This window comes from Halictus rubicundus, chromosome 9 (assembly GCF_050948215.1).
Source record: "Halictus rubicundus isolate RS-2024b chromosome 9, iyHalRubi1_principal, whole genome shotgun sequence".
In the NCBI taxonomy this organism is placed as follows: Eukaryota; Metazoa; Arthropoda; class Insecta; order Hymenoptera; family Halictidae; genus Halictus; species Halictus rubicundus.
In genome coordinates, this window is record NC_135157.1 from 12,487,811 (window position 1) to 12,510,976 (window position 23,166).

Genomic DNA, 23,166 nt, shown 5'->3' on the forward strand with positions numbered 1-23,166 from the left:
ATTATGGTGTTCACGGCGTTTACGAATACGGTATAAACTGTGTTTTTCGTTGCGTGACAATTCGTTACGGATGCTCGATTAGGCGAACCTCTGTTATTCGGAGAAATAATTACTAAATCTCCAGTTTGGTGGATAAAAGATATTAGCGCTAGTTGATTCTGAGAGTCGCGAATTAATTGGTACACCTAATATGGAATTGTACTTATTATTTTGTAACATTTTGGGGGAAAATGCTTGCGACAAAACGGACACCCTGTGCATCTCCATTCGCAGATAATTTCAAACGTTGAGACCGATGATGTCCGAACCTTCGCTTTGGTTATTCGATTTGATGGAGTCCAAATTCGCAAAATAGCATAGGAAGATTTCAAATTGTTTCGTCGAGATTCTGGCCCCCTCAGTTTTCTCGGGATGAGCCCGCCCGATTCCGCAGATTGGAGTCGTTGACGATGTCTGTGGTGAAGAAGAAGATCGACACTGCCGGGAACACCGCAAAGTTTTTGCTGACGAAACAAGCGGAGGATTTCACGGACAGCCATCGCGTGAAAATCGTAATCGTCGGCAGCGGTTATACCGGCGTTGCTGTCGGAATTGCTATCCTCTTCAAGGTTCGTGAAAAATGTCCGTTCTGTCCCTAACCTCTTCTCCGATCGTGAATACTCTTGGATACCTTTCGAAATCTATTAAATTGCAATTTTAGTTTGAATCCTACTAATTTAGATCACCGAGTAATAAAGCGGTGGTTCTCTCCCTGGGGTGCGAGAGAGGTTTCCAAATTTATTTTTCAATAAATAAATTATCTCGCAATTGATGTAATTTTCTAAATGGAGAAACAGAAATACATTTTTCAAGGGGGTGCGAGAAGTTATTTTTAGATTCAAGGGGTGCCGACCACTGAAAGAGTTAAGAACCACTGATCTAAAGGAAACTAACAAATGGAACTAGGCAAATAAAAAATTCTTAAATACCAAAGACCTGTTGGTAAAGAAAATCGAGTTTCACTGTAATTTTTAGTTCATTGGTTTTAGCAATGTGAGTTTGTATGAAACTCTATAATCTGGTAATCCAAAACTGTTGCTTATTATTGTTAGATGGGATATTTATTAACTATGTTAAACTTTCCGCTACTGTGCAATATCCAGGCTTGTTATAGAATTTTAAAATAACGAAATCAGGAAGGGTCGTCTAAGATTTCGATAACTGTAATACCAAACCAAACTAAATAATCGGGAAATGAAGAGAACGATTTTTAAGGGACAAAGACATAAATGCCCTAGAACTAAATTTCCAAAAAATCATCAGGAAACCGTAGAAAGACTGTCCGTTTTTCTCAAGGCAGTACCAAAACCCAAAAAGCTCAGATTCACCGCATTCTCCATTCTACAAACTGGTTCATTTAACGATAAAAATTGAGATAAAAATAGTTTCCCAAGCAATTTTGACGACAAATATTGACGAGCGGAGCACGTGACAAACGAGTATCCAGAGGGGATCGTCGCCTCGGTTTATGCACTCCCAGGGACTCTGAAATCATGCTCGACAAAGGACTAGAAGCGAAAAGAATGTTCGCACGTGTGTGCAACCCCAGAGGCCTGGGGCTGAATGTGAACGCTCAGTGTCCGTGGTCCGCTGGTTGGGTGTGTTGGATGAAAAAAGCTATTATGCAAATGATCCACGAAAGACCAGAAGAGGGAATTCGGCTACGGGGACAGGCAAAGGATCGGGACGTAAAAGGAAGAGGAAGGATGGAGAGGACAGGAGTAGAAGAGGAACGTGCTTCTTTTCGCTCGTTATCGGATCGTAACGCGAGCATTTACACGTAGGACGCCCCCGCAGGATCGTCCCGGGACTGATTTATGTTAGTCACCGAGAAGGAAAGCTGAAATCCATACCCGTCCGCAGGGACACCCTGCCCTTATCGCGTTCCGCTCATCCTAGCCTTCGGTTCTTTTTTTTTATTCGTGCGTGCGACCCAGCTTCCTTCAGGAAGTAACAATCCAAACCCACAGATTTTCGTTAAAAGACTCGCTTTTACAGAGGACAATCGCAATTCTTATGTACAGTGATTTCTCTGTATATGTCGCCGAGGCCCGGATGATAACTGTCGCGGCCACAGAAACAGAGCCAGCTCCTTGCTTTATAACCCGTTTACAGATCTGTACCATCAAAGTGACAATAATTGAAAGTGATGATAACCGCTTCAAAGTCTAGGGCCCGGTCTTCGTAGATTCGCGATAAGGTAGAGTGACTACATTACCGACAAAAATAGGCGAAAAATGGTTTTACGCGCCTCAACTTTTCGCCCTTATGTGAGAATATTTTTCGCTGGGAAAGGGCTCGTTCGAAGGAGGAAGGTTCGATCTAGCGCGCGCTGGTCATGAGCTGACGAGATTATGCGAACGTTTGGTGATATAAGCGTTAGAAGTAGAAGTTTCTTCAAACAAGAAATGAGGAAGGGAAATGTGAAGAAGGAAAGTTCGGGAGAGCCCGAAGAGTATTGAAAGTATCGGGGAGCCATCGAGGAGCCATCGAACTCATTAAACGAGCCTAAAATGTCCGCCGGTGCCAATGAGGGGGATAGATGGCCTGGAACCGCAGCGGCGAACGACGAAGAAGAAGAGTCGAGGAAGAAGAAGGAGAAGGAGGTGAGAAGGAAAAGGAAGACGAGGATAGCGAGCCGTGCGGTTGCTCTCCTCGTCCCGGCAGTTGGCTGATCGCATCAACGAGATGATCGCGAGAGGCACACCACCGCGTTCCGTTCCAGTACCATCTCCAAAGGCTCGACTGTCCACCTTGCGGAGAGACCTACTACGCCCAGGTTCCTCTCTCGGTAGTACTTGCATAAGACGTTCATCTTCTTCTTGTTCTCGTCGTTCCTCGACCCGTTGTAACATGTCATGTCCGTCGGGCCGCATTAAATCGTACAAACCATCTCTCGCAGGTCGGCACTGACGATGAAGGGTCTTCCGTCCACCGCTTCCTGCTCCAAATCTCGTCCCGAGATAGCCCACTTTATTTTTCGGTTCTCCTTCTGCCTCTCTGATTTGACGCGCGCGCCTCTCCGCTCGCAATTTTCTCCCGACAAATGAGCACAATTTCGTCCTGGAGACACGGTGGTTCGAAGTTCTGATCACCTTGACAAAATACCGCGATCCCTCGCAATCGGTGGACCTTCTAGAAAAATATCGGTATAGTCTTCGTCGTCGTTCTCTGGAAAATTAGTACGTGTAGGTCGATTTCGTACCGATTTATGTGGGGAGGCATAAGAAAAATATTCTCCAATATTCGGCTAAGTTAAAACATTATTACAGACATAATTATATTGCGGATGTTCATGTAACATAAAAATTCTATGCATAAACCGCGCAACATTCTTCCTCCAATGATATTAATTAGCTGAGTACATTGATATTTTTAAATCCTTCTGCCCACTGCTTTAAATTGCTTAAAATGCATAAAATCGTAACAGTCCTTAGAAAGAAATAGGCTCTCGCGATTAGTGAGCATGCAGAAATAGAAATTGTGTGAGGGAATTGAGAAAAATATCGGTGGAATGAGACACATTCTAAATTTTACTGTAGGCAGCCTCTCGCGGCTAATTGCACCGGTACACTTGCGAACAGGTTCCGAGCGCAGCGCGCGCAAAAAGACATCGAATCCCGTTCGGCTCGACTAATTGCTTCCCTCGTGTCGAGCAAGTATACAGAACACAATATCTTGCGGGTGGATTGAGACACTTATAGAATATCAAAGACAGTCCACCGAGGGAATAATAAAACCGCGCGACAGATCGAGTGTCGCTTAGGCTCTCGGTGTCCTGTGATCGGTCTGCGGCTCTCCGAGGCGGAAAGGACGGGGCTAACCAAGGGTGAAACGCAGATAGGTAACTAGAACCGCATGGGAGAGAGGCTAGGATCTGCGCGGAACATTCTCGCATAGCGATCAAAATTTTGGTTCCTAGATGGACAAAATTATTTCATCAAACCGAGTGCATACTCATAATCGACAGCACACACTTTAAGTCAGAATAATTATTTTAGAAATGGACCGAACGACTTCAGCTTTTCTCCCAAGCTGGATAGATCATTTTTAAAATTTTGGGAAAAATTGCGTTTGATTCCCAATTGCGAGAAAAGTAGTAAACGTTGCTTTTCACGACTTTCTTATCTGTAACAAGAATTTTAAAAAATGTGTTTCGTAGATTCACGTAAGTTGTACACATGCTGAACATTTCATGAAAATTAGTCTTGAATTTCATCCAAATGTGGAGCACAGGTGTCACCAGTTCGGATAATCGAGGTTCTATTAAACATGCGCCGAATTGTGTCATGTTTGGACTCATTTCAACCAGAAAAACGCGACAAATATGTTGGCAAGAGTTGCACGATTAAGTACAAACAATTCTGTCGTTGAATTAGAGAGAGATTTCGCTTCCTCGTGACAGTAATTCGGAGTAGAGGCTGTTTGTAATAGCTTCAGGAACCGAAATAGCTTCCAAACCGTGTCTACTTATCGTTCGCCGGTGAATCCTTGTGAGCGCTTTGAAATTTGAGGTTTCGTGCGACTGATAAGATCGTTTTGGCCACCGTGCACCACCACGGATCAGATAAACCGGAAATTGCGAACATTACGTAACACGGGCAGGTCGGAGTTGCCGTGGACGGCTATTGGAAATTCCGCGGGGCATCACTTTCTCCGGCGCGGCGTTATCGCCGGTCACGGATCATTAAAAAATCTCGTTATAAAGTATACACCGAGAGTTTGCGAGTTAATTACCGCTCAATATCGTCGCGAGATACACGCAAGGCATTACGGCGGAGGGGCGAGATTGGGGGAGGGGGGGAAAGAAAGAGGAGAAGGAGGGGAGAAAAAGAAGGCAGACCAGGGGGCTGCGAAGAAACTTCATCAGCTGGGATATTATGCATGCTGCGGAAGTCATGCTTGATGAAGTATGGTGATTAAGCGGTGTACAATAACAGATTGGAAGCACAAGGGCGTAACGTAATATATTAAGAAGCCGTTTCTGTTAGGTAGCCGCTGGTTTGTCTTAACGTGTGAAACCGCCATCTGTCAAAGAAAAATGTGTCCATCTGCTCTCTCGCGCGAGCGGCGTGCCATTGCTATAGCTATTCGCTATGGATACGTCCTGTCCACGTGGCACACACGGACAAAGGATATCCTATTATTTTTTTCACCGATCTAATTAGACCGTGATTATGAGTGATTACCGATCCGAGATCTGTGTCAGAGAAAAAACGTCCGGGGGTATGATGGATCCCCGATGATGGGAACAGATACCGACCAACGGGAAATCATGCTACGCCATACAGAAGACATGTTACACCCCCGTTCATAAATTATGTTTCAGTGGGCGTAACATGAAACAGAAGTGACCTGAAATCTCGCGAGTTGTGGTGCTCAAAAATGTTTGTTAAACCGCTTTAACTCTCTTGTATGTTGCAATCAGTACTGGACATAGTTTTCATTAATATCCTCACTCTGTTTTTAAATGAAAATTGTCCGTATTAATAGTGTTTCTTTTCTTAATAATTTGATGAAGTGTAAGACAGTACGGTATCTTTAGCTTCTTTGAATGTTTCAGTATTTTGCATTTGATGCACTTAATTTTGTCATGAATGCATAACATCCGCTGTGTAGAAATAACCGAGCCTAAGCGAATTTATGCTGGTCTGCTGGTAAACATTCTAATGTTTCCTGGCCAATGCTCCCTTAATTTTCTTGCGATTCCTTTGATGCTTATGATTCTAAAAAATTGTGTGTCAAGTTACGACATATTTACGACAAAACAGTAAATCGCTAACCTGCAGAAAAAGGTGCATATTATTTTCATTTTATTTCCACCAAAAGGAACCTTCAAAAATTCTCCCCTTGGTTTATTTTTTTATCAAAAACCACGTGCGGAAAAAAACTTTCATCACACTGTTAGAAGTTTTCCAACGTCGATAATTTTATTCAATTTCCCTATACATTATTGCCATAAACGCGCAGGCAGCTCGACGCGTTCGCACGAGCAACCGTCGAATCGGTGGGAAGGGATAATTCTTGATGTTTCGGCGGAAGAAAGGAACGTCCATAAACGGTTAATGAGGTGAAATGATAAAGTGTGCAAGGCGATCAGAGGTAGAGAAGCGTCCGCCATAAACGAAAAACTATTTCTTCCCCAGCGGCGGCGGCGGCGGCGTCAACGTAAAAAGCGAATTAAAAATTTGTGTAACACTCGCGCCGCGTCGTGGCATAAACACTTTAGATGCGCGAGTATAATATATGTGGGGTGTTATTAAAAGTTTAATTCTCCTTTCGTTAACGAGCGCGGAGCTGAAAGCGCCTTTACTAAATTAAACCTGAATCGCATGAAAAATTGAGACGGTTTTTTGGTCGGCGTTTGATGGCGCGCAACGAGGGCACGTGAAGCCATCTCTCGCGCGCGAACGGAGGCGATCAAATCCTAACGACCCTTCGCATTAAGGGATCGCTCGAATGGCGCGATCGATTGCGCACCCGTAGATCCTTAATGCGATTCCTGGGGGTCTTGATTGCGTAACGATTCCGAGTGCGTAATAACCGGTGCCTGGAGCCGGCGCGGCGGCCATTTCCCGTTAATTACCCTTTATAATCGTCATTTCTCTCCTTTCCCCCCCTCTCTCTCTCTCTCTCTCTCTCAGCGTCTGGCGTCCGAGCTGGTGTTCATAGACCTGAATGAGGACCTGGCGAAAGCGGAAGCAGAAGACATCGGCCACGCTGCTGCGTTCCTCGGCAATCCGCGGATCATCGGCACGAAAGGTGACCCTGAACCCGAAGCGCACAGTCGCGATATCGTTCTCGTATAAAATGTTTATCCTCTCGTAAACTGATAATCGTCGTTAGCCGGCCGCCGACCTTTGTGCAAACCGATTTAGGAAACCGGGTCCGCAAGAAATTTATCTCTTATTAGATTGCTTTCAGACGATCGATTTACGAGGGAATTTCATGGATTTTTAGCAGTGCATAATGCTCCGGGAAATATTCATGCGCCAGTTAATATCCCCGCTCGTCCAATTTCATATGGTGAAGATAAATACTCGATGAAAAACACGGTTCATTAAATATCTTCGGAGCTAGGCTGCCGCGGCAAGAAGTCTCGCCTGTGTGCACGCGGTCGCGTTAGCGGCCCTCAATGCGATCATTAAAAGCAGTTTCAAATGTACAATTAGCTGCTACAAGGCCGCAATTAGGAATTACATTTCATTCACAACTTTAATAATAATGAATCCGCCGTGTACGCGCTGTTTCAATCATTCGGTAATGTGCTTTTTAAACTTGCAGAAGTACTGTTAACGTGTAACGTGTTTCGTAAATCGAGGCACGTCTTCACCCCTTGAAACTGAACAATTAAACGCGCAAAAAGATGCGCGTTATCGAATATTTCTGCAGCACTGTATCACGCTAGAATCGAACTCGGCGTCGACACCAGTCGGTTGGGAACATTTCCTCGTTAATAATCGGCGGTGTATTAATTTGATCAGACTATTCGATGGCGAGAGACGCGACAGTGTGCGTGTTCACGGTAGGCGACAAGAACGCGAAGGACGAGCAGGACGCGGACACGCTGTTGGAGCGAAATTTTAATATCTTCAAGGAGATCGTGCCGAACGTGTGCAAATTCGCGCCGAACAGTGTCCTGCTGATCGTAACCACACCCGGTACTTACCCTCAAACAGTTTGCCCATCGACATACATCGGCACGCGTCCGAGTAACGACGCCATTTGCGCATTCCAGTGGACATACTGTCGTACGCGGCGATGAAGCTTTCGGGCTTCCCTCCGCAACGAGTGATCGGCCTGGGCACATTTTTGGACAGCTGCAGGCTTCAGTATTTGGTCGCCCAGAAGCTTGGAATTTCGGCGAACGCGGTGCAAGCTTCGGTGATCTGCGAGAATGGACCAACGTCCGGTAAAATACTCAATTACGCTAGTATAAGAATAACCTGACAAAAATAGAATAGGAATAGGAATATGCTTTCCTCGATTGCCCTAACCATCGATATCGGAAGTTTCGAATATCCCAAAAAAGACAACATGAAAAATAGTTGGTCAGACAAACATGACAAGACACAGGGATTAGCTCGGAGGTTTGACTGTCCGCTTGGTCGACAGTGCCGGTTTGGTCCGCGGTGTCGGTGATGGGGATCAAGCTGAAGGACATCAACAAGGACATTGGTAGCAAAGCGGATCCCGAGGCCTGGGGCGACCTGCACGCCAAAGTTCTCGATTCCGACAGCGATCTTATCTCGAGGAAAGGTTATCGCAGTTGGGGCATTGGTGTCTGCGCTGCCGAAGTTGTGGACGCCGTTGTCCGGAACACGTGTATCTGCATCACTGTGTCGGCTTATCTGAAGGTGACACGGAATCATGTTTTCATTTTTTATTCGAGATTTCTGTGGGTTTGTTTGGAAGATTGGAGGCCCCGAGGGGGGAAAAAAAAACGTGTTACACGGTCTCGAGATTCGTTAACTCTTAACCAGCTGCGGACCCTACCGTGGCGCCCTTCCGACTCTTTTTTTCAGATTTCCTAAAGCCTCTTAAATCGCGGGTTAATCCTTAACTGTGGCCTGACCTAGTCTAATCTATTTTTCTTTACACTGTCCTCGAGGTTTCTTTCGTGTGTTTTTCAGGGGAGCCGGGTATTCGAGCTAATTTGGTTTCTCTGTAAAAATAAACATGTAGATTTAGTATGTAGATTTTATTTTTAATATGTACGGTCTCATAATTGATGGCACACACTTGGAATCTGACCAAACGACTTCAGTCTTTCTGTCAAGCTTTATTAATTTACTAGATGATATGCAATGACGATTTTGGAAAAATTTCGTTTAGTCTTAATTACTGAAAAATAATAGTAAAAGTTTATTCTTACAACTTCTTTATTTCACTTACAACGTGTTTTAATCCAAAGACTCGTTTATCTGAACGGGGTTTCTACACGTGTTTGTACCCTAATGTCGGCCATCTTGCAGGGTTGCCGGCACGGTTTGGAAAAGGACGTGTACATGTCCTTGCCCTGCATAGTGGGCAGGAACGGTATACAATCGTTCCTACGTCATCCTTACACGCCCGAGGAGCAGGAACTTACAGAGGCATCTTGTCGAGCGATCTACGAGGCGCAGAGGCCTATTCTTCAGGCCCTCCAATGACAATGATTCATCTCAACCCTTGTTCCATCAACCAATTTATTTCGAACTTGTGCTTTAACCTGTGCCTAAAATTATAGTCGTGTTCCTCTTGGGAGATGTCGAAACCACTTTGGGTCCCCATCCCTTGAATAATCGCGCTGTGTCTTATTTATTATATACGCGAGTAAATAAATGTGTATAATAATTTCTGACAAGAGCCTCTTTGTGAAATTAATTCCTAAACGAGAGGTCAAAAAACAAGGGAAAGAACACTTTTCAAAATATAATTGAATAGGTGTCTCGTAAGGGGACATACATTTTGTTATGCACGTAACAATGAGAGAATCAGCTAGTGTAACATTCTAGTTAGAACCTTTACTTCCATTGTTGAGTATTGAAAGCTTTGCCAAAATAATTTGTACATCGCATTGGCACTCATTACACGGAAAAGTTAATTTCAAAAAATTTGTAACTTATATTTTGTGTCTTGTAATTTTGTATTTTATAATCGCAAAAAAATTGGCGCTCCGTTTCTAAATGTTGCAGATCAGAACCGCGGAGATTTCGCGTTTCGCAAGCGACTCGATGATGATATCGCGAATCGCTTTATGGGCCCGCTGGCATCAGTTAAGCGGATTCATGGAAACCGGAGGTTTGAATCGCATTTTAACGAAACCGCAGGGCACCGAGCAACGTCCGTGAAATATCTGCGTCTGTTTTACAAATTGATTTCGACGCGAGCCGGCGAATAGGCGAGCGCCGTGAGTCGAGCTCGCCGCGTCGACGATTTCGGCCAATTTGCCGAGATTAATGCAGACCATCCGTAATTAATTGACCGGTGCGCGAAGCGGTTAAACGTCCCGCCGAAGGCAATCCGGATGATGAAACGATCGCTATTATAAACAGAAAGAACGTCAGTTTCGAGGCCGCGACCGTCAACGATACGCCAATCTGTTATGAAATTCGCGGCTCGCCGATACCGGTCTTTCGTCTCTGTCAGACGGAACATTAATTAAGACGTTTAAGCGCAGACGCTTTCGACGCCACCGTCGAAGGTTCTTTGTCAAGTCTGCTTCTACGAGGAGGTCTCGGACGGCTGCGATGTCGCGTCGAATTATGGCAAACTTGGTGCTCCGTACACACGAGTTGGTCGGACGTTTCTGTTTAATTCCGATTTTATAAATAATATAAATAAAATAAAGAGTGTTAAAGGAGTCACTGTAACCAATAAGAGCTGTTAGAGAAATTCCTTCTAACTTATTCTACCTATTCTTCTATCTATTTCTGTCGGTAACCTGGTCACTCTACCTTATCGCGAATCTGCGAAGACCGGGCCCTTAAAGCGATTCGATACAATAAATTAGAAGAAGTATCTCGGCTTAAAATACAAAATCTGCTGCTCATTAATCATCGACGAACCGCGTAAATCGGAACGCAGAGGAGTGAACCGACTCTGCTTAAATCTTCGATTCTGCAGGGCCGACTGCCCTCGGAATGAAACACCTCTCGGACAGTGCCGCAAATTACACTGGGCCCTGCATAAGTGCAATAACGATTCGACGACGTTCCGACGCTATGTAAATCGCGGGAGGAATTTATTCGGGGGACGGTGCGAGGCCTGGTTTTTGCTGACACGCGGGGTAGGAAATAATCGTCGGTGATTCATTACAACAATTACGGAGTCAAAACTTCATCGAGGTGGACGGTGCCGAAAATCTGTTGGGAAGAATGCGCGAAAGACAGAAGGCGAGAGAAAGAAAGCCGAGAAAGAGTGAGAAAAGGAGAAAGAGAGACGAGAGTGGCGAACTGGTACCTGCTGGTTTTAATGGCTCCAGCCTCGTCCCTCTTTTTCTCTTTCGCGATTCGTATTCGAAACGGCCAGGGCCGTAGCAGGAGGGTTCCTCGCGTTGTCGTCGCCGACCCACCGGCGAATTCTTCGTCGGTACCGCGACAGAAGCACGAGGACACGCCGGTGATTCATTATCCATGCTAACGAATGTGCGTTACGTGGATCGGAAAGAGAGAGAAGATAGAAACGGGCTTTCCTGCGGCTGGAAGCCACACCAATAACGATGGGCAGCACGGCAACGTCTTCATCTCTCGCAACCACGGCTTCCGAGGTGAAGCCATTTTTCTGTATTATCTCGATGACGCGTCCCGAGTACATAATTTATACACCGGCAGCCGATTATGGATCTAATGACATAATTCCAGCCGTCGACGTTCACCTCGACATAAAGCGCCCGTCGTACGCATTTGACTTTCAAAACGTCCACGGAATTAAAACGTCATCCGATCCTCCCTCTCTGCGACCTCATCTTTTCGCAGCCATACTCGACTGCCATCGAGCGAGAGCTTTGTCGGCTGACCGGTCTTTATGCCGATAGTCGCAGTCCGTACCTCTTTTTACTTCTCCTATGCCCCTCATTTTTCCTCGCGGCTTTAACACCGTGAATTCGATTAGATTTAATAACGCGATCTTATCCTGTCGAATCCGATTCGACTTTGTCGTATTGCATCGAATTTTCTAGCGCGATTTTCTGCACTGGATCGAATTGAATTTGAATTACACGTGTTAACACTTCAAGCTCTTTCACTAAGCATCCGTCCATATAGGACATTTAACTACACTTCCAAAATAACGATATGTTCGAAAATGAAACGAGGTAATTAAAATTTTAGAAGAATGCAAATGCGACGCGGGTTCCTGTTGTCCGGTAGCTTCCAAATTTGGCACACATGATTTTCTCGCCGAGTGTCACAATTTAGGGCGGTGAGAACAAAAATTTCAAGAGGAATTTTTGAATCCTACAGCTAAGGACCGAGGTACTGTACATACACAGCAAAGATCGTCTCGAAGACGAATTTCCTCGTAGGAAAATTCGCATCTGTTTGGTGAAATGGAAAGTGGGAGGCTGCAGACGACATGGTTCACCAGGCTCCGTGGTAGGTACCGCTAATTACTGTACTTTTTATTCGGTCCGGACATAATGCAGGGTCGACGCGGCTTCGGTGCATCGGGTCCGAGGAAAAAGGAGCTGGCGTGGAAGTAAAAAGGGGACGGCGGTGGGGCCCGAGGAGAGGAGGGTCCCGAGAGCCGATGGAACGGTCCCCGGTGCAATACCCGATGCGTTCGAATCATTTATGCAACAACCCCGGGACACGCGTGTATGCGAGATCCTAAACCACTCGGTCTGGGTAGCGTCGTCGTAAAATCGCAGCGGTGGGGCGCGGCGCGGCGCGGCGCGGCGCGCAGAAAGGGGTTGGGTCCTGATTGAGTTACGATTTAATTAGTCCGCGCGGCCAATCAGTAATTAAGATATCCGCTAATCAACGAACCGGACCCCCTCCCGTCGCTTCGCCCTTCGATCGGTCCTCTCCCGACTACCTACGCGTGCATTAGCGAGAGGACTTGTGCTCCCCTTCGCGACGCGCCACGGCCAAGGGGTTCCTCTTTCTCTTTTCTTTCGGCACTTTCTACCTTTTATCCTTCCTGGTTCCCGGGGCCTGGAACGGTGCCCGGGCCGTGAATCAATCGGTCGCGATTGGGGCCCGCTCAGTTCGGCAGCCACGGCGGATTCTACGCGCGTGATTAATCCCCCAAAAAGAAGGGGATCGGGCCCCCGTGGCCCCGGGGCCCCGACCAGAAAAAAGTAGATAGGTAGGAAAAACGAGTCGGGCGACGGCCTCGAACCTCGTTATGTATACTAGGCCTCGGAGCATGCTCGCCTCTCCTCGGAATCGATGCGAATTGCCGCTCCGATGCCTGGATTAACTTGTACATACACACGCCGTGTCCGTTTAGGACCCTCGGTCTACCGAGAATAATAAGATCAACAACTAAGGTACCTTTAAAAATTCGCGTGACATCGATAAACAACTTTCCTAAATGTAATTAAGAATTTTGTTACCGGTCAGCGTAATTTTGGAAGAAGAAAAATATGCTCGAGACATAAATAATGAACTGCGAGAGGGACTCGTTGGAAAGACAGTGGCAGCCATTGCAGGGCGTAGCTGCGCCCCGAAATAGATGTCGTTTTGAATGAAGTAGGATCCGTCCAAGCTAACCACAGGTAGAAATCAGGATGAGATTAATCGCTGGTTCGGATTCTTATAAGTCGCGGTACACTTGTTACCTCATTAAATCAAATATATGGTGCCGGGTCTCACGGAACAGGAGTCGTAATTCATAGTAACTGAACCGGTGTGCGCGCACTGTGTGACAAATACTTTGTGTATAAGCCGTTCGTATCGCCGATCGTATCTCCGGAAACGGTGATCGAATTGCAATAGATCTTATTTCACGAAAAAGTGAACGCGTTTGTAACACGTTTTCGAATCTTGTTTCCGTTTGAAATTCATCTCGTAAAAAAAAACTGTTTTTGTGCGGTAGATAGGGACCGCATAAAAGAAACCGCACAAAAAAAAATATTCAGAAACTTCATAAGTAGCTATAACAAATCATTTTTTACAACATCAATACAAAAAATCGCATAGAAAAGGACCGCACAAAAGCAGGTTTGACTGTACAGTGAATTCTCGTTACGAGTCAATTGCGCCGTTCTGGCGACTGACTCTTAGAGAGACGGCTCTCGAGCTTCGGCCCCTCGCTGCGGTGGTGTGGGTAGTTCCACTGACTCCAAATTGTAAGGTTGGCACTGACTCGTAATGAGAATTCACTGTAATGTATTATACCTTAGGCCGAAGTATAACCATCAGTGTTGTTCCGGCCTGATCCAACCAATTAGGAGGAAATCAGTGGAGGGGTAGTGTTTCGAGGGTAATCCCGGCTTGCAAATCGCCCCCTCACAGGGTTGTTCACCGGGGTTGCAAAGATCGCGGGAAGTAGTACGTAAGTGTATTTCAACCCCTCTCAAAACAATAAAAGATATATATATATTATACCATAATTCCTATAATCCCTACTATCCAATGACAAAATTTCTTTCGGCAGTTCAAACAAAATGTAAAAATATCAATGCCACAAAAGTCATCCTGATCGCTCCATCTCTGAAGCACGTGAGGAAACATATACTCAAGTCAGCTTCGGAGCCGAATGCTAAAGCGAAGTAATCAACCTAGCATGGTTTTTTTATCATTTTCCCTGGACCGGCGATTGACGTTATCAAAGGAAGCCTATGACCGAGGCGTTCATGCGTTACCGGCGATAATTCGATCGGCAACACATCGAGAACGAGGTTTCGACAAGGACCGGGAATAATACCGATACGAATTTGGGCCGCGATCGAATTCCCCGAGCCCGAGATTGAACGTCGTATCGGTCCGGTGCGTGAGATAGCGTTGATTGTAATTAATAGCCGGCTATTGCGTTAGGCCCGCAGCCGGTTAATTGTCGAGGGGAAGATTAATGGCGCGAAATCACGCCAATACCGGCCGATTGTCCGAAAGCGATTCCTGTCTCGATTCGGTGCATTCGTGTTTCGGCTTCGGCGAAACTCGTTTCTCGTTACACTTGTTCGCACGATAAAACCGAAACGAGTGTACGCGTACGTGGCCAGCTCGAGTTCGCCGCACGAAGGACGCGGAAAATTATTCGCAACTGGTTCCCCCATTCCTCTCGTCTTGCTCATTTGTTTTTTGTTCCTTTCGTTTTTGTTTTTTTTTTTCGAAATCACAATCGGCCGACTCTATCGCAAATTAATTAAGATTTATTGGTTCCGAGCAGCGGCCGTGTCGAATCGTTAAATAGTTCGCACCTGCCGTTTCTAATGCGCCGATCGCCGAGAATTATTACAGTGAACCGATTCCGGAATACACGCGTAATGGCGGACTCGTTACGAGGTGTAATCGGTTTTCATTAGTTCCCGAGGGATTATGTCGTTTAACGGTCACCGGAAGACGGCCAACGGAGAAAAAAGGCTCGTGCACGGTTTGCTACGCAACGCTGTTCATTGTTGTTCCGAAGATTAACAATCACGCGATGGTAACGTTAATCAGAATGGATTTGCGCTGATCAGCTTCTCCGATTGCATATTACCTGTATTTTAAAAAATCTCCGGCTAATCGAATTCCTATGGATACACGTTCGCGAACGTAATTACCTGAACCGTGGTGCATCGCGAGTACGGGATGGGTACTTTTGCGTCCCTTAATACGATACGTGACTATTGCGTCGATACGCGATTTTCATCCGGTTGAAATCGTTGTATTAGGAAAATATGATAGTAAAAGAGGTGGCACGAAAATTCGAAAAATTTCGAAATTCAGTAGTATAACTCAACGACAAGTAGGACGTTCGGGAAAAATTGAAGGTTTAATCATTATATACGCGGATACGTGTTTTCATTACAGTGTCTTTATTTATTCATTGTTGATTCTTATATAAAATAATTGTGTTAAAATACAATATTAATGTTTACATGTAATGTGGATTGCGCGTCGGTAACCATGTTATCGCACATGGTAACGCCCAGGAATTTAAGGTCAGCGTTATCTAGCGGTAGACTCGTGAACCAATTGGTAACAATTATCAGGATTTAGCCGCAAGAGGCGTCACTATCGTCTAGACAGTCTTCTTCTGGCCCTTATTTCCTCTTTGTAACTAGTTATTCCAGACTCTGGTTATTCTAAATTTATCGAAATAACCTAGGTGGCGCGTCAGGAGTTAGCGACACTTGTCGCCGTATCACAGATGAAATTTTCTCTCTGGTTGAAATGAAGGTTGGACTAGGTTATGTACAAATCTAACCTATTATTAATTTATCATACTTAAATACAGCCTACAATGCAAAATCTATTTCAATAGAGTGCAAAGATAACTCTATCAACATGTATGGTAAATTTATAATGAATTTTTTTCACGATAATTCTATAAAAGGTTAAATTTTATTAGTCAGTAATAGTAATAGTACATATCAACGTTTTTAATACTGTGCTTGTCTCAGTTGAAAGAATATTGATTTTATAGTTGTTAAAATAAAATATAAAATCGAATTTACATGTATTACATACTTGATCAATCTGAACATTTTTATATTGAATTCATGTTTGCATAGCTCGAGATCCATTGAAAATAATCGCTTACCTTTTATTTAAATGTATACAGTTAAGACAAATATTAAATAAGTTGTATAACAAGTGAGATAACATTGTATGTTTTTGGTGTTATGCTATTAATAGTAATTACTGCTATATATTAATCTGATGTCATTTTACAGCGCATTTCCTACAAAGATAATAAAACGCTTTTATCGTGTATTAATATTTTATGTGCACCATTCTCTTCAGCACTCGCGATTTCGAAGTCTATGCTACCTTTTTTGTTTCTATTCAACTGTGGGATAATATATCTAATTCTTAAGAAGAATATAATAATTTATAACTGGATAACTCACGCATTTTACATTGCTTCTTTATTGTAATAAGTAATATGCAGCCTTTGCCTTTTTTTTTCTTTTCTAACTTATGCACCTAATTTGTTTAATATGTGTTAAAGTTACTTCAGTAAATTTCATCTATGAAAGTTTCAATAGTTACAGACATTAATATTTATATATAAACATTAATAATTAAAGACACAAAACATGTCAATCCACTTGGTCCAGCAATAACTGCACATTGACAAGTTTTTAATGATTATAGCAGTTGCTGTTACACACTGTCATCTGTTTAAACACAAAAGAAAATGCTACATAAATCTGCTTTTTTCAAAGTAAATGTTTATTAAAATATTCAAAAATCCTATATACTATGTCTTATAAAAGAAATGGTATAAAAAAGTGGTTATTAAATTGTTCAAATCATGTGTATATAGAATGTAACACTTACCATGATACCACCATTTCGTCTTCTTTGGATTTTTGCTACATGTTGACACGTAAAATGAATTATCAGGTGGCCTTTTCTGTGGTAAAATAATATCTATAAATACTTCATCGACAAACAGAAAAAAAGAGTTTCCTACCTTTTCTTTACAACTGCTTAGCATTGACACAATACTTAAACAGACACTTTGCACACTCAATGCAGGTGACCAATCATCAGTTAATATTGATAGGCAGATATGACCATTGCTATAAATATGTGGATGAACTGGTATATTACCGCCTATGAACGTTACTTCGGGCGAATCAAATGGATATTTAGAGCTAAATTTAAATTGCAGCTGAAATCGTTCTCCTTCGTATAAAGTGCCCTTTGCGCCTTCCATGTGAACAATCCATTGTGTTAAATTTTGACCAGCAAGATCGCCATCTACGTGTACACCTGGTGGAGGTTCACGTATTAAGGACATCAGCTCCTTTTGGAGCCTTCGCTGAAATAATAAATAAAAAAATACATTATTATGTACTATTTTCATATTGTAGCTTTAATTAGTAATATACCCAAAATTGGAAACCTAAAAACTACATGTAATCCTAATATCATTCCTATTTTTATAGTTCAAGTAACGATGAATCAACTTCGACCACTACAATTCCCAATCATACTTTCAGATACAAATGGGCATTTAAAGAAACTTCAGAGTGCAATAAAAAATATTAACACTAAGTGATACCTATAGATAATATAACGCTCATATAAATAGATTATTGCGATTATAACATCGTGAACCGATATGCGGAAATAAAAAGCGGTTGTGAACATGTATAACACATATATTACATTATATTAATCAGTAAGGCTCATTAACTAAGAAACAAAATAAGAGTATCTGAAAATACGACGATATACTTTATACAAAAGGGTAGCGTGCGTTATTTGACGTGAAACGTCATCCAAATTTTGACGAGTGACAACGGTACAGAATATTTTCGTTTCGTTGATACAAGTGTGATATTTTGTCGCATTCTATACCGTGTTGGGCGTTCAACGTATTCGTTCGATTCCGCGTCGTACGGTGTAACAAAGATGCGTAAAATTACACAAGCGTTCAAAGAATTTTGACATAAACTTACCTTCGACGGGGACATTGCCGCCATTGTCGTTATGTCGTTCGGCACTGAAAAATATAATCGTTGTCCATTGCAAGTTACACGGGTCGCTTGTTTTGTTTATTCTCCGGCTCAAGCATGTAATGCTGCTGCGACGACGGCGTTTTGCATTTTTTCTCCTTAAATTTCGTACCGTATCATATTGCCAAAAAAAATGAGCGGTTGGACAACAGTCGCGAGGCGTCGTAACAGGGATTCCGTATCAATCGGTCAAACTTGACAGCCGTGCCTAAGCGAAGCCTGAGGCGCGTATGTAACACACTTCTTTTTACCCCCTCAATACTGATATTAGGGGTGTTCGATATGATAGATTCGATCGCAAATAGACCGCGGGTTTTATGTATTTTGTAACGTACACGCGTATGTATAACACAAAGTCAAGAAACGTTTCACAACGCACCTACTTTATTTTTAACTTAATGCGATGTTTAATCAAGAAAATGAACTGCTGTACAAATTCCATGTTTTAAAACACGTCCATAAATATCTGAATTTGCATAAGCATTTTCTATCAAAACGTGAAGTACGTATATATATTTCTACTTTTCTGTTTCAGAAACATTTCACGAAAGATACAAAACACTGCTCAATCGACATTAATTCTTTGCGTATACTTACCATCATCGTGAAATTTAATTATTATTAGTTCCACACTTATTCCTATTTGTTGCATACATGTTACTACTTACTGCTTTTTCTTTCGTGATCGAGATAGCGCTGTGTGCATTTTGTGCAGAACGAGATACATAATTTAAACTCGCAGTGCGAGTACCCGTATTTGATTCTCGATTTTAGAGACTTTCAAAGACTCAAAGAAACATTGCGACTTCTTTTTAAAATTCAACTTTACGTACTATATTTAAAAAGAAAAAAGTAATGCTATCAAAGATGATACGCTACATGTACTTATGCCAGAGAGGAATGAGAGTGCTCACCCCCGGGGTTTCGGCGTTCCCACTTTCGTGACATCGCCGCTTTAGCATGGCACAGAACCGGTCAGTCTTTTAGCATGGCACAGAACCGGTCAGTCTTTCCTGGAACAGAACCGGTTCGTCTTTTAGCAAGTTTGTAGTTGCAAACTCTAGTTGTAAAAATAGGCCGACCGCAGGCCCGAGCTTGGATACACAAGATTTACATGTTAGTTACATATTTCATATAAAACAATTAAGCTGTACGTTCTAATCCTGGTTAAAAAAATAATGTGCGTTCAGTTTTATGCTAAAAGATGGACCGGTTCTGTTCCAGGAAAGACTGACCGGTTCTGTGCCATGCTAAGGCTAAGCAGATGTCAGCACTATGTCGGGAACGCCGAAGACCCGGGCGTGAGCACTCTCGTTCCTCTCTGCTACTACGAACCAAACAATCTTAGTGATGCTTCAAATAAAATAATTATAGTGATTTATTTCTAATTATTTGTTAAATCGATAGTGTTTAAAACTTATAATCGAGCAGTGCAATTTATATATAATAATCACATTCCTATTTACGATGTAATGTAGTTTGTTAAAAAACTGTCCAAATGTCATGAAAACACTGTAGGTGATTATGCATTTACATAAGTGCATCTAATTAACATAAGTGTTTTCGTTTTTAAATTAAGTTTTCATATTATCTAGTAATTGATTACAAATTGAAACTAACAAAAAATGATTTTCTCTTTTCCAGTGTTAATGTAACTAAACAATAAAGTATTCATGACTTCAGCAGAACATTTTATCAGTTTAATTACAGTAGCAAGTGCTAAGAAGTTAGCTACTGCACTTGTATTATGTTTTATACTGTACCATGGATTAATGCATCTTATCTATGGTAAAATATCTATTTAACCTTTTCCTTTTGATTTATATTTTGTACTGTTGATATTGTATATTCAAGATCCAATTTAATTGTTTCGCATCATTTAATTCTCACAGGTAGTGATTCGTGTAAGTGGTTATTAACAGAAGGAAGATACAAAGGTGATAAAGAATGGCAGCCTTATGGTTGTATGATGCATTATTATACTCAAACGTAAGAGCTTCACTATGTCTGTGCATGTAGTATTAATACAAAGACTGGTACATATTTTTAAATAAAACTTATTGTAACAGAGACAGTCGAAGGTGTTTGAGGTATCTAGCTTTCATGGACCACCGTAATCATTTTGTGTTCATTGGAGATGCCAGGATCAGACAGTTGTATAAATCTTTTATATCGCAATTTATAGTGGACGGAAAAGCATCTGATTTAACAGACTTACCGCCAAACTCTGATTTGAGTTTCAATGATGCCCAGCTTAGGCTTAATGTACAATTCTTATGGAGGCCCCGATTGGATAATTCCATGATAGGGGATCTCCGAGGTTGGATGGTAGTTGTTTTTATTCTTTGAATAGTTATTTACTCATGGAATGTACATATTAATTAATTGTGTTGTTTTTGTTTTAGAAAACTGAATCTCCTAGTTTAATTATTGCAGGCAACGCAGCAATGACAATTCTAGCAAACAATAATAGTGACACTCAACTGTATTCTGAATATAGCATGGGATTAGTAAGACTTGTGCAGCCTGTAGATTTTTTGGCTAAAAAGAATACACGTTTCTTATGGGTTTTACAAGATCCTGTATTAAAAGAAAGATTACCAGCTGAGCTAGCAGGCATAGATAGCAAGCAAATTAATTTGTGTAATAAAGCAGCGTTAAAGGTAATCCTTATATGGTATATTCCAACAACTGTTCTAGAAGGGAGCAAATTATTTATACATTCACTACATGCAGATACTATCCCATAGTGATGCACTTTTATGGGAAAGTAGTAAACTTGTTGGTACAGGAGTATTGGAACAAAGTCCAGATGGTTACTTGGCTAGTCCTCTCTCCTTAAGACACAAAGTTCAAATACTATTGAACACTTATTGCAATGATCATATGAACTTTGATGATGGCAGTTGTTGCAGTTATGCAGAACCTGCAACTACGTTACAACTATTAAGTTTGTCTGGTCTGGCTTTATGGTAATACTTTATATGATGATAAGTTAAATCAGATTATTAAACCAGAAGTAACCAGTAAATTATTACAGTATAATAATTGGTGGTGGAATGTGGTTATACAGAAAGTTCTGTCAGTATAGGACTGAAGTATCCTATTTACGGGTGACTACTGCTGAAGTAGAAAATACTGAGGAAGCAAATACTTCTGAAGTTGTACAGATTGAACCACCCGAAATACAAGATTTTTATACTTTGATGACATCACTGGCTCTTTTATCCATCATTCTAGCTTATTTTTACTTATGTGATAGGTACATTCTCAAATTATTTTCTTTAAATTGGAATTATTTCTTAATCAGTAACATCGTACTCTTCTGTTTCATTTAGGACCAATTTTTTCATGAAAGAAAATAAATACTATAGTGAATTTAGTTTTTGGTTACCACTTGGATATATATTGGCTCTTGGATTATTTTTCACTGAAGACAGGGAAAGAGGACCAAGAACTTTAAACCGAGAACAAACCGATGAATGGAGAGGATTAATGCAAGCTGTAGTTTTAATATACCATGTTACCGGAGCTAAAAACGTTCTACCTATCTACATGTACTTAAGATTAATAAATTCTGCGTATTTATTTCTTTCTGGATATGGACATTTTTGTTACTTCTGGCAAACTGGTGATGTCTCTTTAATAAGATTTGCTAGGGTAAGTTAACACAAATTCTACTGGATATCGTCGAAATCGTAGAAGTTAATAACGTATGTGGTTACTGTATTCCAGGTAATGTTCAGACTGAATTTTCTAACAGTCTCTTTGTGTCTGTGTATGAACAGACCATACCAGTTTTATCATTTTGTTCCATTGGTTTCATTTTGGTTTTTAGTCATCTATTTTTTGGCATGGCTACCACCAAGAATATATTCTGGTAGCTTAACTGAATATGGGCCAAGAGCTTTACTCTATCTTGCTTTGAAACTATTAGGTCTTGTATCGATGATTACTATACTGTATGTTTCAGAGGTAGTAGTCTATAAATTACTTCATATATAACATTCACGTTATAACTAGAACCTGAAAATGTCGGGTACCGAAGGGACGGGTTCTCGAATGCTCTTAAATGTCTCGGACCCGACATTTTCGGGTTCTCGTACACCTCTAGTTCTAACAAAGTTACTAATATTCGGTAATGTAACAGGTGTTCTTTGAAAAAGTTTTTGTAACAAGACCTTGGAAAGCATTATTTGTAACAACCGATGACGATATACGTGAATGGTGGTCACGTTGGAGAGTGGACAGATACAGTGTGGCATGGGGTGTAACTTTTGGAGCAGGTCTTGTTGCTTTGCAAAGGATAGATCATATTCCAGGAACTGCATTATCTTCTGTATTGGCATTAATTTCCCTAACTGCTTACACTACTTTCACAATACTGTGTCATTCAGTCTCGGAGTGTGAAGAAATCCATTCATATGTGGCATTCATACCGGTAATAATCTACAAATGTAAAACAATTTCAGAATACTATACTTAATTACATTTCTATTACAGATTATAGGATATATAGCACTTAGAAACGCATCACTAGCATTACGTGGTAAACATTCAGCTCTCTTGGCTGGGTTAGGAAGAATCAGTTTAGAAACTCTAGTCGCACAAGGCCACATCTGGCTAGCAGCAGATTCACATGGTGTGTTAGTATTATTGCCACGATTTCCAGTATTAAATTTATTAGTCACATCATTTATCTTTATATGTGCAAGTCATGAAGTGAGTACTATCTTTTCGTTAATACATAACGTAAATTTTTATAATGTATCATTGCTTGATTTCTTTTTATCAGATACATCGATTAACTCGGATTCTGGCACCATATGCAGTACCAAATGATTGGAGACTGGTCGCGCGTAACTTGTTATTATTTATTGCAATTCTTGTACCAATAGGTATCCATGATGGAATGTTTTGAATGCAACATTTTTTATAAAAATTTTTTGCATAATATATGTAAATACTATATACAATGAAGCACATAATTTTTGTAATATTCTTTCACAAGTTTCATAAAG

The 23,166-nt window shown here is 41.7% G+C and overlaps 3 protein-coding genes across 6 annotated transcripts; 2 read left to right on the forward strand and 1 right to left on the reverse strand.

The window, feature by feature from the left end:
* Positions 1 to 449: 449 nt before the first annotated feature.
* Positions 450 to 9,275, forward strand: LOC143357251 (L-lactate dehydrogenase A-like 6A). The gene is made up of 6 exons (XM_076793590.1): positions 450 to 608; positions 6,684 to 6,801; positions 7,524 to 7,700; positions 7,778 to 7,951; positions 8,155 to 8,396; positions 9,015 to 9,275. The coding sequence occupies exons 1-6, from the start codon at positions 450 to 452 to the stop codon at positions 9,189 to 9,191; spliced, it is 1,047 nt and encodes a 348-aa protein (XP_076649705.1). The 3' UTR covers positions 9,192 to 9,275.
* Positions 9,276 to 15,997: 6,722 nt separating this feature from the next.
* On the reverse strand, positions 15,998 to 18,846 carry LOC143357407 (ubiquitin-conjugating enzyme E2 W). Of its 3 annotated transcripts, XR_013082809.1 has the most exons (6): positions 18,743 to 18,846; positions 18,089 to 18,132; positions 17,095 to 17,445; positions 16,959 to 17,034; positions 16,526 to 16,795; positions 15,998 to 16,356 (listed from the first exon to the last, which is right to left on the reverse strand). XR_013082809.1 is itself a non-coding variant. In XM_076793873.1 (5 exons), the coding sequence occupies exons 1-5, from the start codon at positions 18,795 to 18,797 to the stop codon at positions 16,782 to 16,784; spliced, it is 540 nt and encodes a 179-aa protein (XP_076649988.1). In that variant the 5' UTR covers positions 18,798 to 18,846; the 3' UTR covers positions 15,998 to 16,781. The 3 variants fall into 3 exon arrangements, 2 of the variants coding, with proteins under 2 accessions (XP_076649988.1, XP_076649989.1); XM_076793873.1 differs by having other exon boundaries at positions 15,998 to 16,795; XM_076793874.1 differs by having other exon boundaries at positions 15,998 to 16,795; positions 18,089 to 18,364; positions 18,743 to 18,809.
* A 608-nt stretch (positions 18,847 to 19,454) lies between these two features.
* Positions 19,455 to 23,133, forward strand: LOC143357405 (N-acetylneuraminate (7)9-O-acetyltransferase). 2 transcript variants are annotated; one of them, XM_076793870.1, is made up of 12 exons: positions 19,455 to 19,663; positions 19,790 to 19,933; positions 20,038 to 20,134; positions 20,215 to 20,473; positions 20,551 to 20,808; positions 20,882 to 21,117; positions 21,186 to 21,407; positions 21,484 to 21,805; positions 21,881 to 22,120; positions 22,296 to 22,586; positions 22,649 to 22,867; positions 22,941 to 23,133. In XM_076793870.1, exons 2-12 carry the CDS (start codon positions 19,819 to 19,821, stop codon positions 23,064 to 23,066), a joined length of 2,385 nt encoding a protein of 794 aa, XP_076649985.1. In that variant the 5' UTR covers positions 19,455 to 19,663; positions 19,790 to 19,818; the 3' UTR covers positions 23,067 to 23,133. The 2 variants fall into 2 exon arrangements, with proteins under 2 accessions (XP_076649985.1, XP_076649986.1); XM_076793871.1 differs by having other exon boundaries at positions 19,455 to 19,659.
* Positions 23,134 to 23,166: the final 33 nt, after the last annotated feature.